The sequence below is a fragment of the Patagioenas fasciata genome, chromosome 3, assembly GCF_037038585.1.
Source record: "Patagioenas fasciata isolate bPatFas1 chromosome 3, bPatFas1.hap1, whole genome shotgun sequence".
NCBI classification, from domain to species: domain Eukaryota; kingdom Metazoa; phylum Chordata; class Aves; order Columbiformes; family Columbidae; genus Patagioenas; species Patagioenas fasciata.
This window is the reverse complement of record NC_092522.1, coordinates 68,518,565-68,534,344: the sequence shown is the minus strand read 5'-3', so window position 1 is coordinate 68,534,344 and position 15,780 is coordinate 68,518,565. Positions and strand designations below refer to the sequence as shown.

The following is a 15,780-nucleotide window of genomic DNA, read 5'->3' as shown; positions in this document are numbered from 1 at the left end:
GTAAACTGCCCTGCAGTCCTAAACATTTCACAGTTTGCTTCTCTGTGAGACTTGGTAGTACATGGGAAAAGACACACTGTTTAAAACATGCGGACTTGTTCAGCGTAAGGTGACAGCTTTCCTTTTGCAGTTGCTGTTGAGTGTCTTTCAGATTAATTCTTTTGACAGATGCAATTTCCTAGTAGTATTTCTGAGAATGTATTTTATATAATACCCTGGGACCTACAAGCACTTGACCTTCAGATTGACTTGCTTTTTACTTGTTTTATGCATATGAGAACTAAAATAAGATTGACTTTGTGTCATTGTGTCGCTGCTGTGACAGAGAACCAAAGGAGGAAAAGCCCAGCATGGAATGCAATGGGGAAGATGATTCCAAAGGCATTCGGAAAAGAAAAGCAAAGTTACCTCTCAAAGAAGAATCCAGGGATAATGGGGAGAAGAAGGAGAATCCTGATGAAACTGTTAGTATGCATCGTAAACCCATTACTTGCAAGTATTTCAGTGGGAGTTTTGCCTTATACTGCAGTGTCAGGAACTTCATCAGTCTACAAAGAGAAGTGATGGCTTCACTCTGTCATAGCCACAATAAATAGTTGATTCACTTACCAATTCAATTATGCCTCATCAGTAAATTGTAATTATCGACAACTGATAAGAGCTGTCTTTTCTCACTTTTTCCCTATATTTTTAAGAGCAGAACAAGAATAATTTAAAGGAAAAATGACACTTATGTAGACTTGCTATGTCTCCAGCATAGAAAAATAGGAATACGTATTTCCCAACACCTGTTAGTTTGTCACTCTGCACATAAGTAAAGACTGTAGACCAATAATTTATTTACAAAGGAAGTTACATTACTGTTAATAAGACAATGCTTTTCTTAGTGTCATTTGCCTTAGAAAATCATAGCTAAAGATTTGGTTTTGTTTTGTGTTGCAGTGTAATGTGTTTTGGGGCACCGTTTGGCTTTTTTCCTTTTGGATTTATTCTTCATTTTAGAATAAACTTATCACTGTACCTTTCCATAATGCTTGTTTTCCTGTAATATTTGTTTTCTTCGCAGTAGCTCTGACACTGCTGGGAGATGCACAGTTTTAAGGGAGAAGGGGAGAGCTCTGCAACTGCCAAATTGTCAAAAGGCTGAAGACACTGGAGTTGTCAGAAGCAAATTCATAGCTCTCTCTATCTTAGGCAAAAGTCAGGGAACACCTTCTTTGCCTCTGTGCATCTGCTCTCCCAAACGAGTACTTTGTTCACCTATTCAGATGCTAACAAAACTGTTAATACAGAAACAATGAAATGAATAGTATGGCAATTGTACATTTGAAAAACACAGAATAAAGCTCTGAGAGTTTTTCCTTTAAATTATTTTGCAAGTATGAACATACCAAAGATACTACTGTGTATCTGCAGCTCAGCCAGGCCCGCTGGAGGCTTCATGATCTGTCACTGGCTTAGACAAGTCTGTCTGGCTGAGTGCCAGCTGTTGAGAGTCCTCTGTCTATCATTTTCACTGTGTTTGCTGTGATTTGTAACTGATGGCTCGCTTTGTTTTTATTAGACATCCACAGGTTTGTATGCCATAGCAGAGAGCTATGTCAGTAGCCATGTAAATGAAGTGACAGGTAAACCTTGGGTATTTCCATTTTTACTGTACTAGACTTCTGAACTAATGAGATTACTGTACCTTTCTTTTAAATTTAGGAAGATAAGCCTGAAGGAAGGATCTTGAGAGTCTCACAGAGAGCCAGGAGAAAAAGAAAAGGAGAAATAACAGTTTTGAAACAAAGTAAGTTAGATTATTAAACAAAAATATCAAGTATCAATTCTTTAGTTAATATCCATCTCTTATTGTGAATTGCCGGCATTGTTTCACTGAATTTGTATTCCCTATTGAATACATTTTTTTTAATTCTATAAAAAGAGAGTGCCAGTGTTATTTATAGCAATGAAGTTTTAAGGATTGAAGAACTGAAAGAGCAAAGTGAAAACTGGGAAAAAAACCCCCATCACTTGGAGATTGATTACCTGTTGCGAAGAGCCAGTTTATATACCTCTGGCAGCGTGGAGGAGGATATAGTGAGTGTAAATGTAACTGATGCACATTTTAGGTTTTGTGGTTTTTTTCGTCCCTCTAACGAGTGCCAGTATGAAAGGGAATCAGGCGCATTGAGTTCCCAGATGTTGAAAGACATGTATTAAGCAGAAGTGAAAGTTTACTTCTGTTTCCTTGGGGATCAATTTTCTATCTACAGTTTGTGCTGGAAATAGGCACATTTATGGAACTGTTCAAGAGTAATTGCTATAATCAGTCCAAAGGGACATACACTGCATCAAGTGGCATAATAAAACATATTTTAAATGAGTGCTGTTTTTTCCAGCTATTTGTGTGATAGATACTTCCAGGAAGAATTGGAGAATCAGCATCTATTGTACCTCAGCAATAGTACGCCAAGCACAAACCTACATCTTGCCCTCCAAAGTGTTTCTTATGGTAGACTGGGAGGCATTACCAGAAGTTACTGGGCCACTAATCAGCACAGAGCTCCAAGTAGCTCTGCTGCACACCAGGCAGATGAAATACTGATTAAAGATGCAACATATAAAAGTTATGGAAGGTCCCCCACCTGAGGTAGAATTACTCCCGAAAGATAAATATTATTTCTACAGTTGTTTCCAAAGCTACAGTGATAAGCGTGTGAGATATAAGCACAAAGCTGATGCTGTATGGAAATTACTGCCGTCCACTGACAGAATGATCTGTACAGATTTCTTGTGGTGGTTTTTTTTTTTTAATTTGGGAAAATGTCAGTTCAGCACAAGAGATTTGGTATGAAAGACCAAATTATTCAAAACCGAGCATATAACTGTGTATTATTGTGCTGAGCAGCACATCTCTTAAATTAAATAGATAAAAACTGAGTAAATCACAAATAAAATGAATGTGCTTTAATAGTGTTGAGGAATTGCTGTCGTTGTGACATCTGTTATCTTTTTCTTACATTATCAGCTTTTTTCAGGGGAGTTTGGAATCACTATTGTTATGGTTTGTGTTTTACTCATAAAAATGCTTAGCCAGACTGTTACTTAAGAGGCTTATTTCTCTTGTGAGTAGCACACAGTGAGGATCAGGCCGGAATTGTGCTGCGGACTGTGTGGAATCCTCCCGGCAGCGGGAGTTTATGGTCAAAAATGCTAAAGCTCCTGTGCAGTGGCAGCATTTTAGGTGGAGATCAGTAGAGCATTGTGGAGGTGTGTGAAAGTACATACATACATGGCCAGCCTCACAAGCCATCTGTTTTTAAAGTTCTTGGCTTTTGGTAGAACAGTTACTGCCTTCTATTCAAGGCCTAAAAAGCGTTGCTCACTGATGTGACAGTAGCCAATATTAAGATGGACTGTAGCCAGTATTACAATTACTATGCAAGTGTATGAGAGTGTTCATACTATATGAACAAACCTCGAACTGGAGGTTTCTGTCATATGCTAATGATGTGATGGGGTAAGAAAGCACTGGTGACAGTTTTGATGGCTTGGAGAAATCACTGTTAAATCACTTCCTATCTACCAAAAAACATCAAACTACAAAAAGATGGAGTAGGTTAGAAACGTTCTGAATATTGTTAAAGTATTTCAACTATGACTGAAAAAACATGTCATGGTGAGTGCTATCCAGTTGAAAATGCTTTCCAGGAAAACAAATTCTCAGAAAAAAAGAAATTAAAATGTTTAACTACTTCATAATTTGAACTGATCTTTTTACACATCTGCAAATTGTATATCTTAATGGTTCTTACGAGCAAAAAGGGAAAAGGGATGGGGGCAGGACTTTTTAAGTTGTTCTTGTCACCTGAAAGAGCTTTTTGTTGTTACTGATCGAGATCTGAACTGCCAGAAACCTTTCATGTTTCTGGTGCTGTTAAACTTACAGATCTATTTCTTTTCCTGAAATAAGTCCTGAGAAATACTATTAATGCATTTAATGTAGATTTGAGATAGGTATTCTCGAAACCTGAAAGTGTTGGTTTCTGTTTTTGTTTTTTCTTGAGAAGTTAACAGCTACAGATTATTTTGCTGCTGTGTGCTTCTTTACAGCTGTACCCTCTAAAGGAAGGCAAGCATGGTGTTGGGCATCCTATCTGGAGGAAGAAAAAGCTGTTGCAGCACCTACTAAGCTTTTTAAAGAGGTATGACCTTCTGAAGTTTAAATCAGTCAACCACCTAAGATAATGAAATTTCTAGGAAATCAATTAAAAAAAAAATTGAAGATTTTGCACTTCTCTGGGAATCTACATGATTAAAATAATGCTATCCATCAGCAATCAACATAGTTGAAACATGTGAAATCAGTTATCTTTCTCTGCTCTTGTAGAGAATTCTGTAGTTATAGATTAATGCTGTCAACCAAGACTGCAGAAAGCAGATGCTTTTCCAAAATCTTCAAGCCTTTCCTTCTAATCTTTGAAGCTAAAAGTCTGGTACATACCCTTCTTTTCCATGCCATATCATTCTCTTTAAATACATTGAGAAAAGTGGTACAATGGTCATCTTTTGGCTTGTTGCTTTGATCATATTACCTGCATTTTGCAGCTCCTCCTGACATATTGTTTTACCATGTCAGATACTAGTCTGGCTTGTTGCCATTTTGACTGTCATCTGATTGGATGTCACATCATCATATCTTGCTTGTCCTTTGCTTGCTACGATAGTCTTTGTCATTTGTCATTTCAGTGCTTTCTTGTGTGCTGTTGCTCTTGCTTGGAAGCAAACTGTATGAAAATCCACAAAGCTTCCGTGCTGTTCTCTTCTCTTGCAAAACCTGGCAAAACACGTTAACATGTCTCAGCTGCTGTACTTCTGCTATGTATATCTGGTATTATTTTTTTGATAATTCTGTTCCTACTTGTAGTCTTTTTTTGTTTGTTTGTTTACTTGCTTTATACTTCAACTATTGAATCTTCTGTGCAGAGATTAGTTTTGCAGCTTACATGAGCGTGTGATGTTGACCTTTAATAGGTATTTTTAGACGTTAATGAGGTACAAAAGTAAGGAACTAGGATTACAATGAGCAGAATCTGTGGATTTGTAGGTTCAAGGACAACAATTTCCTGACCATCCTTAGATATATCCCCTGGTGCTATATACTGGTTGAAAAATTAACAAGAAAAAAATCTGGGTGAGTAGTACCTCTGTCTGGAAGACAGATTTGCAAAGTGTTGCTCTGCCTGTCTAAAATTCCATTAAATGCTGCTGTGGCACACAGGCATATACCAGCCTTTCTGAATGCTGCACATGGTGGTAAAGTCTGGAGTTACGTAATGACATACTGTTTCCTTTATTTTTCTCCACAGTGTACCTTTCTCACTCAATGCATCTTATTTAATATTTTCTTTGAAACTCTTTAGCCCCTGGGTAACTCTAGGGTTTTATTTAGTGTGCAATATTTAAAGCCTGTAGGGGAGAGAGAATTCTTAACACCACTCAGAAGTGGCCAGGTAATATTTTTCCATTTTGCAGATGGACAAGCACACCACAGCAACACTAAATTAAAAAAAAAAAAAAAACCCAACGCAAACATCGCCACCGATTTTGAATCCTTGACTTCTGTTTGGTGGTTAAATCTTGGAGTCATTTCTAGGCTGTGACTGACAAGCTGTTATTGCTCCAGTAAAACAAAATTATTGACCCTTGAATTTTTTTTTCCAATCTCCAGCTCTCCTAATGTAATCTTTTGGGTTTTGTGGATGTTCTTGCACCATACATAAATGTGTCTAATCCTTAGTCTACCATCTGCTCGTTTGCTGACTCATTATATCTTTACTCTTAATTTGTTCTTGTATGTCTCCTTAACAAAGAATCTTCAAGTGTATGTTGTGAAGATAATGTTACTAAGTTTCTCAGTTTTATCTTGGGTGATATATTAAGAATAATGCACAAAATTGAAATCTGTTAAGTGATAGTTAAGTTATTAGTCTTCTTAAATTTGCCTGTTATTTTGCTATAACAGAAACCAAAGTAAAGTTTGTGTTGCCTTAGAAATTTTAGATTTGACAATGGAAAGAACAGTGACTAATTCATGTCTTAAATTTCAGGAAATAATCTGTGTGATAATTACTTAATTTTTAGTGTATTGTTTGTAGAATTTTTTACTGTTTGTATAGTAATTTTTATTATAATAATGGAAGAATAGACAGATCTGTGACTTTTTAATTGTTTCCTTTCTTGGTAATTTTATTTGTGCTTGCTTTTACAAAATCTCAGTTACATTTTTGGCCCCTGTTCCTGAGTGTGTCACTATTTCTAGCATTTCAGTTTCCCATTGGGGATTTTTATTTGTAAGGTATTTATGATATAGATGGCATTAGCTCCAAGTCTGTGCACCAAGATGAACTTTAAAAATTTCAGTTTATTGATTTAAAAAAAAAGTGCTCTGCTTTTACATTCCTTTTGAGGTAGTATGCAAAATAATGCATAGTGTAACTTCATTAAACTTTCATTGATAATAAAAATGCTAAGTGTGGTGATGTTAGGGTGAAATAACTTTTCAAGTGCATGTTTTGTGGTCAGATACTCTGATCCCTTAACTGAGGTCTGCAAAATGATCTAACCTGTTTTCAGATAGGGACTTAGAGGTGTGGTGAGACATCTATTAGCTGGCCGTTTTAGGCTGATTTAAACTGGTCCGGTTCTCCATTTCCCTTCCCTTGACCGCATAGTCCAGCTCTTGTGCCGTGCACTGTGCTTTTTTTTCTCCTTCGTCTATCATTCAGTTGCGTCACTTCCAGCGAAAGCCACCACAGAGAGATGATTCCCTTCCAAGTCAATGAGACCTCTCTGAGTACCCTTGGTACCTTCTCTTGCCATTAACTGCAGAGCTACTGGTGGGTGGGGAGCACGTGGCTTTTAGATAGGAGCAGAAGGAAGGGGGAACATAAAAGATGCTGCTTCTGTGTTTTGTCTGTAACCATTTGAGGCATAAAAACTGTCTAGCTGTGAATTTGGTAACCTGTAGAAAACCTCCTTCAATTTTATTCAGGTTTTTTTTCTGATCTTTTCTCCAATTTCACCTTAGTATCTGCTGCTTCCTTCCTTCTTTAACAGAAAACCGGGAGCATGCTACATGAGATGCTGATGTCTTCTGACTGAAAACATCCTTTCTGCTTAGTCTTGTTTTTACTTTTGTTTTGTGGAAAGATGGTGTTCTGTGTTCATTGTAATGTGATATAAGGATGGTCATGTTCCTGTGATGCAAGAACATTCCTGGAAAATGAGCTAATTGGGACCCAACATACAAAGGAGAAAATGGCATCAAAGAGGCCATCCCTGTATACAAACAATGTTTTATATTTCTGCCTTGCAATTCATCTTTGACAGCCTAAGATGTGGAAATGAAAAGGAAAAATAGAGAATAGTTGCTGTGATTGTTACAGGAATGATGACCACCAGGTCAAAGTGTCCCTGTACAGGCTGAAAATGAAACAATTACATTGTTAAAATGTTTTATTTACAGTGAAAAAAGTTGAGGGCATATCATGCTGTCTTTTTTCCCTTGGCTAACCTTTTTGCTAATTCTTTATAATTTTCTTGAGTACTGTCAAGTTTTAAGTCATTCTACTATCAATGTATTTTTCGAACAATCATCAATTTCTCCTTTCCTGCAGTGGGTTTTTAAAAATGCAAAACTTACTTCAAAGCAATTTATTAGTTCTTTAAGAAACATGAATAATATTAATAAATAATCATTTTTCCTTTCCTTATATTCTGTATTTCTCTGATATACTTTCAGAAGTATTGAAACCATTCTTTTCCATTGCAGTATCAGTCTTTCCCATACAACAAGAACGGCTTCAAAGTAGGCATGAAGCTGGAGGGGGTGGATCCCGAGCACCAGTCGATATACTGTGTTCTGACGGTGGCCGAGGTGAGTGGAGGCTGCGAGCAGCCCTGGTGCGGGGCTGCAGGAGACACTGAACTGCGACAGCAGCAGCTGGAGGTGCTTGCTCGTCCCTAGCAGGCAGACAGAAACTGGATGTAAGAAGAAAGCTTTAAAATGAATAACACTGTATTAAATCTGCCTGACAAACACTTGACGACTGTGACGGATACCGTGCAGCAGGGACTGTTCATGTACGTTTAATGTATGCAGCTGGGGAAAACATGTTACACTAGTTGGATGATGCATGTTTTTTTCTGTAATCTTGTAGTTTATTTCTTTAAGAAAAAATAAGCAGAAAAAAACATGACAACTGATTTATAGTGGTTTTATAGAGGTTTGATAGTATTTACAGTTGCTCCATTCACCGATATAGATCACAGAATCATTTTGGTTGGAAAAGACTGTTAAGATCATCGAGTCCAACCATTAACCTAACACTGCCAAGTCCACCTCTAAACCATGTCCCAAAGAACCTCATTTACATGTCTTGTAAACCCCTCCAGGGATGGTGACTCCACCTTTTCCAGTGCCTTCCTGACATTTGTGTGTCAGTTGTGCTTCTGTTTTTTGGGCTTATGGCCTCAGAAGTTGCCTATGTTGGCACCTTCTACAAGTTGGTATACCATATATACTCAATTTGTCTTTTTGATGCAGTTTATGATGGTGTGCCGGTCAATGATTGGGTATTTCCTGTGTGCCTTGTGCTTGGCACTAAGTGATGGGTTGTTTTACTGCAGAATGACCTTAATGTCGAGAGATTTTCACTCCTGACTGCAGGGAAGTTATGGCATTTGGCACTCAGAAAGATGTGAAGAACTTCTGTACAGAGGGAGGGATTATATGTCCTGTTTTTCTGTTCCTCCTGGTGGTTAACTTGTTATTCATGGACTAATGAAGCTCTGGGGGATACCTCTGCTGACTTCTTATGTCTAATAACAGTTCTCAGTATCTCTCTGGAGAGCCTGTTGAACATAGTTATTGCTTAGTGCTCTCTTGCATATTGATTAATAGGGATAGCTTGAAAATATAATATGTGCTTTCTCCATGATCTTATCAGATGTGTTTGTGCTCTTTTGTAAGGTTTCTGTTTTATTTTGATGTTGGGTTTAACAGTTTTCAAGTATTTGAACGCTAATGGCAATATCCAGCTTTTAGTTAACTCTTTTCACCAGAAGAGGAGGCACTCAGACTGAGAATAGCTTTGCTTTTCTGTTCTCCTTTTTGCCAAATGAATTTATTCATCTGGTGTTGGCTTGAGCAGAAGTACAAGGCTGACTGAAAGCACACTGTTAAGATACATAATACTGAACAGAAGCTGTTACGTGTAGAGGAAACATCTTAAAACATAGTGTTGTATGTTGTACATTCTTGCTTTTAGGTTTGTGGTTACAGAATACGACTCCATTTTGATGGATACCCAGATTGTTACGATTTCTGGGTGAACGCTGATTCTTCTGACATTCATCCTGTTGGATGGTGTGAGAAAACAGGTCACAAGCTTCATCCACCTAAAGGTATTGTTTAGTATGAAATGTGTCTGTTTTCCATAGCTCTGAGATTTAAGACTATCTGTGCAATGCTGTAATTATTTTTTTAGAGGAAAGTTTTTTGTTCATTCAGTCAGAGTATTTGAACATGGCAAATTATACACTAACTCTAGCTGAAATCTTGAGGTTTAAATCCTAACTTTGTCATTCAGTGGAAATTCAGAGTAAACATATTTAACCATGAGAGTAATTCATAATGCATTAAGAAAGAAAGTTAAAAAACAAACCTAGACCCCAAGTGAATGCTTATTGCAAGTGAAATGCCAGTATACTGTTGACACATATGCTTAAACAGGCAGCTGACAATCCTTTAGTGGAAGGTCTTAGGACATTTCCGTTACTAGATATTGGTCACCATTATTGTATATGTGTTGACACAAAGAGTAAGCATGAAATAGAGACAGAAGAGGAATTAACAGATAGGGAGAAAAAAGGGTAAAACTACAAGGCTGAAAGCATAATTTGTATATAGCTTATGTAAATGGTATACATGTGTTGAAATATGTGTAATTTGCTTGTTTAATTATTCTATTTCAGATTATGTAACTGCTTTATTTTGGTAGATGGAGGGCATCTGCACTGAACTGTACCATGAAAAAAGAGAAATCGGCTCTCTTTTGGGGTAGGAAGGGAATATGTGGGGATGAAGAGAGCAAGTCCTGGAGACAGGAGAGTGAGAAATAAATTAATGTGATGTTTTGACATAGACAGTGTGGGTAGGATAATGTGGTTTGAAAAGGCTGCAAAATGATGAGTGTACACAGTCACAAGAATGCATTATGGAGAATTATAAATCTGTGGATGTAACTGCTGGGGTGTGGTAGGTGAGAGTAAAGCCACTGAAAGTGCACAGGCAGAGGGCCTGCCGGTGTGGGAGAGGGTGGCATTTTTGCAGCTGAGCCTTGGAGGAGTACGAAGGAGCGTGTGCTGCTCTTCTGAGCGCCCTGCGAGCCCCACCGGCTGCAGGCCCCAGTGATCTGTGCTGCTGCTCTAGTACCAGAGTTTTCACTGGATGTAGTTCTGCATAAATGGCAATTTCTTGAACATACATCAGAATTTCTCAGAAGGCTGGCCTTCACTGAAGTAATAAGTTACATGTAGCAAGTGAGCAGTCCCCAGTTATAGTGTTACCGATTTTATGACAGCATGCCTAGTAGGTTTTATATCTGTGATGGTATCATCATTTCCATCTTAAATGCCTGGTTTAGAAAACTCAAGCTTTTGTTATCAATGGATATTGCTGCTGGAAGAAAGTTACTGTCTGCCTCTGAGTCACTTTCATGAAAACTTCAGTTTCTCTTCTAGTTTTAAGTTGGCAGGAAGGTTGTTCCTTCTGTGGTGTTTTTGGTTGGTTGGTTTTTTCACCCCACTGGAGCAGTGGATCTTTTACTTAGGAAAGTCATGGAGCCTATCGGAAGTGTTGAGGGAGACAAGTTAGGAGGATGTATGATGGTAATTCTCAGGGTTCTGGTTGTCATCCTGCACAGCTATGTACTCCTACCATCCCCAAGACATATTCTTGATTTTGAATAGCATGGCTGTTCTCTGCTCTGCCCTTTGCATGGCTTGGCTCTGCCACTTCACTTCAGTGGTAAACCATTTCATCACTGATGAGGTATGGTGTGATTGCTGAAACCTGCTCTTGTACTCGTGGGACTTCTTCCATTGTCCTAGTACAAGCCAAGCTTGCACATGGGATGAAAGAGGACCAAGCAGTATGGTAGTCATGCATTCAAGGGAGGCTGAGAGCAACCAGCTGTTCATCAATTAAACATACTTCTGTTTTTTTCAAGAGGAGGGCTTTCACTACTGATGTTTTACTGATATTTATGGAGTTTTGTTATTCCAACAGGAGAGAGGTGACTTGTAGCCTGTGCCACTTGGAGGGAGGAAGATTGTAGTATAAAACTGATATCTTGCAGAGACTAATTTTTGGAACCTGGTAGAATTATGGATTTCAGTTTCTAGGCTGCCACTAGGCATTCTGCCCCTCAAGAACTGTCAGGTCCCTTGATGGCCAGAACTGTGAGGTTGGAGATCAGGGATAGAGCAGTGATTTTGTAAGAAATATTCACCAGCTTGTTTTGAAGGTGAAATTGAAACTGCGGTGAAATCTCCTGAGTTCTTGCCCAGTGCTTTATTTATATGACTATTCTTCCTCCCAGATGAAGATTAGGAACAGTTCAAATGTCAGTCCTAGGCAACTATAAAAAACTAATAATGTGCAGCTCAAGAAAGCAGAGTATTTTGCTCAGTTAATGTGAAGAAAGCTTGACATTTTGGTAAGGAAGCTCAGCCAGCCCTAAATAAAGAACGTGATTCTTCTTTGTAATACCAGATGCCCAAATAAAAGTAGAAAAGGCTTCATCAACTTTATTTTGAACTCTAGAAGCTCCTCTAAAGTGTGTTGTGCTAAACATTCTGATAATCCAAACCAGTCCTCCCTCAGACTCATTGAGTTCATGTTGGGGTAGCATTAAGAAGCAGTTTTAAAGTAGGTTTATGTTAAATTAGAGTAAACAGTTAACAGTGCGTAATATTTTCAGTTTTGAAATTGTAAGAAACAGTTCAGAACTGGATGGAAAAAACAGTTGTCAGGATCAAATTACTTGCCTGCACCTTGTGTTTCATGCCTATAATTTCTTGCCCTTCTTTTATGATCCTGATTTAGGGTATAAGGAAGAAGAATTCAGCTGGCCCTCGTACCTAAAGGCATGCAAGGCTCAAGCGGCTCCTAAATCACTGTTTGAAAACCAGAATGCAGTAAGTACTCGCTTGTTACTAATGGTGTGGAAAGTTGCTAGTATGCTCGTGTGTGGAGGAAACTCACAGCACATTTCAGTGATGGCAGACCCAAGACCTGATATTTGAGATTAAAATGGTTGCAACAAATTCAGTAACAATCTCCAGTTTAGTTCACTTCCGCAATTCTTATCCTTTAGTGTTTTACTCATCTGTTTAAACATCTGATCTGGCACATTCAGAAATGTTATATTAAATGAAGTTTAAGTCTTGTTACTTGTTCTTGCACTATAATGTTGTGGAACAAGGACAGTCTTTCCAAGAGAGTATCCAAGAGTTAAAACCAACACATTTAATTTTAGCAGCATGTTTAGGGCTTTTTTATTTCATAAACCACAAGTCTCTGTGTTTGAGCATCTCTCATGTCAACTAATTAGGCTGCTGCCACCCTGTTGGGGCAGCTAATTGGGAAGCTTAGAAATAACATGAGTATATTGATTGTGGGCACTGGGGAGATTTCTGGATTTACAGTATTTATTTTCAATTAAATGTCTTTCTCTATGTAGACAGTGATTCCATCGGGATTTCGAGTGGGGATGAAACTGGAAGCCGTAGACAAGAAGAACCCGACTTTCATTTGTGTTGCTACGGTAACAGACATGGTGGACAATCGTTTTCTGGTTCATTTTGACAACTGGGATGAGAGTTACGACTACTGGTATGATGTTTTTGTTTTGTATCCCAGTGAGACATATCAGAAATGTGTTAGCTTTAAGCAGTATTTTCTGTGATACTTTCCAGACTGTCGATACAGTTACCATACCAACTTTTGCTAGATTTGTAATCATGGCCACCAAAGTGTGTCTCAGTGGCAGACTGGAGGAATCAAAGTTTACATATCATGTTGCACATAAAAAATCTCCAGAGATTGTGCCAAGTGAGTGTTCTCATGTGCTGCTACATCTGGAGCTGTGGATTAATTTCTCATTTCAGTTACATACTGTGGTTCAGGTTGATATCTTTAGCGAAGAATATGGACCATGATAACGTGACTAATTTTACTTGGAGTTAGGTTTGCATATATTTGTAAATTGAAAGAAAGGCTGTATTTTCTCATAAGGTTCTTGAACCACTGTGTTGTTCAGACCAAACCTTAGCCATCATCTGTAAGGCATCAGGACAGTGGCAAAACCCGCTTTTAGTGTTTTGTGTACTGCTTTGCTCTGGAAATTGGGATCCTGGTATCCTGACCTGTGTCAGAGATGACCCTTCTGCATATTGTATTGTAGAGGTGCTTTGTATATCTATATGAAAAGCCAGTGGATGGAGCAGGATATACTAGAATCATAAAGATCCTGAAGGAAATTCAGGCTCTGTCTGTCACAGGGCAGATTTGTATTTGCACTTGGATCTTATTTTGGAAGATTGTTTAGATAACTTAAATTCTTTGAAGACTAAGTTACTGCAGAACAGGTGCAGAATTGTAAGCCTGCGTCTGGGGTTCAGCAGTGGCAGCTTAATTGTAGGGCTCATCCTGTGAACATAAATGAAAGGTTTCTTCATCTGTATTTGATGACTGCTGAGGCACTGTGTCAGTGAGCATGATGTAAAACTGTTATGTAACTTTAAAACTTTGTGAGTCCATCTCTTGAAAAAAATGATTGTATGGGCTACTTGACAAAATGAGCTGTAGGAGAACTAAATTTTTGAAGCAGCAGCGAACAGTGAATTCAGGAACTGAATATCAAGATAATAGGCCATATGAGTCAAAGACCAGAAAGACTGGTAATTATGTTCATGAAGAAGTACCTCGGAATATACATTTCCTCTACAAAGCAGCAAGAAACTGTGGACTGGGAAAAGGTATTCTGAATTTCCTGATATTTAAATGCTCACTAATAACAGTTATGCCTTTAATGAATCATTAAAACAGCAGTTAGGTGAAGCTTTTATGGCAAACACAATGCAATGTAACCTGTAGTTTGTTCAGAGGTAGCATAGGTATCTCTCTATGATATTGCACTGTGTGTAGCAGACATACACTGCGTTTCAGGCTTGTTAATATTCCCATGTCAACAGGAAGTTTGTCCACCAGTCCTCTCAGAAGAGGGAAAAGCTGTTTCTAAGTACCTAACCAGGCATTAGATTTTTGCAGTTGTAGTATTTTGAAGTGGGTTTTCTGAATTTCATATGTAGAATACATGAAATAATATCTTCTTAAAGGATAAGGGAAAATGGAACTAAAAAATGTACAGGTGTTTGAGAGATCACTTGAGCTGTACTTATTCTGAAGCCAAGCTGAAGATTTGTTCTTTTGGTGAAACTGTAAAATACCTTCCTGGAAGAAACAAGGAAATGTTGCTGGGAATACTCTGCGTGAGAATTCGATTCTGAGTGGCACGGCCTACCTCTCTGCATTACTGGGACAGAGAATAGGAGTGAACAGAGGAGGAAGGAAAGAACATGGGAGAAAAGAACAGCAAATTAAAATCGCAGTGGAATGACCAGCCAAAAGAGAGCCTGAAAATGCATCCTGAATGCATCCCACTTACATTTTTAATTTTAGATACCAGGTTTGTAGATTCCTTAAAATATCTTAGGTGCAGAAGTTTCACATCTACCAACTGGTGTTTGTAACTAAAATGGAAAAGTTGTCTTGAGATTATCCAGAGTGGAGCCTCACAGTTTCCATGTGTCTATGTAGAAGTTTTAATCTCACAATTATAGTGAAGGAAAAATTATGTATTTGTTTTATGTAGTTGATTATTATAAACATATTACAAACAAGAATGGGTATTTTTTTCTGTATACCTCTTATGTTCTAGTTTGGGTAGATTGAACTTTCATCGAGTACAAAAATTCTTTCCTCTTTTGGATAACTAAAAGACAGTTGACTGATTTTACTGAAATTCAAGCAACAGAAATCTATTAGCATTGCCTAAGCTTTTTTAGGCTTCCTGACTTTTTCCTGAGGGTTAGAAAATAACTTAGCAGTTGAGAATAAGAATGCTGTCTAGAAATAGTCATTACTACAGCACTTTAATGCGTGGCATTGATACTTTCAGTGTATTATAAATCCCATTAAATTGTCCTTTGGCAGTGGCTTTTGGAGGGAAGAAAAGTGAACAAAATTGACAAATTTAAGACTTTCCTTCAGGAAGGACAATTTTGACCTACATGACACAAATCATCATCAGGTCCTTTCCATCTATCCCATCTTTTTTTATGAAACAAATAATACTTCTTGGAGAGCCAAAGACATTCCCTCTGAGTGGAATTTCCAAATTTACTTACGGTTTTCTAAATCTGGTAATATAATTTGGGAATCTTTGGGTATGTCTGAACTATGAATTAACTGCAGGTCCACACTGGACTTCAGTTCTCCATTGTCTTGCATCTGTTCTGATTAAACACAGATTTATATCACCTCACCTTCCTAATTTTTTGTGACCAAACCCAAACACAGCCAGAGCTTGCCCAGGAGGTGAAGCTGTGCTAACTCATTGCTGCTTGCGCACAGGAGAGATGGAGCGATGGCCATGCTGGGTCAGG

General features: G+C 38.1%; 1 protein-coding gene across 8 annotated transcripts in view; it reads left to right on the top strand.

Moving 5' to 3' along the window:
- L3MBTL3 (L3MBTL histone methyl-lysine binding protein 3) overlaps positions 1–15,780 on the top strand; it is a 79,250-nt gene that overhangs the window by 25,717 nt on the left and 37,753 nt on the right. For all 8 annotated transcript variants that reach the window (XM_065834162.2, XM_065834165.2, XM_065834160.2 and 5 more), the window contains exons 5-11: positions 326–464; positions 1,708–1,792; positions 4,099–4,190; positions 7,820–7,924; positions 9,318–9,453; positions 12,158–12,249; positions 12,795–12,946. In XM_065834162.2, coding sequence (XP_065690234.1) covers positions 326–464; positions 1,708–1,792; positions 4,099–4,190; positions 7,820–7,924; positions 9,318–9,453; positions 12,158–12,249; positions 12,795–12,946 — 801 coding nt within the window. The remainder of the gene's footprint in view (positions 1–325; positions 465–1,707; positions 1,793–4,098; positions 4,191–7,819; positions 7,925–9,317; positions 9,454–12,157; positions 12,250–12,794; positions 12,947–15,780) is intronic.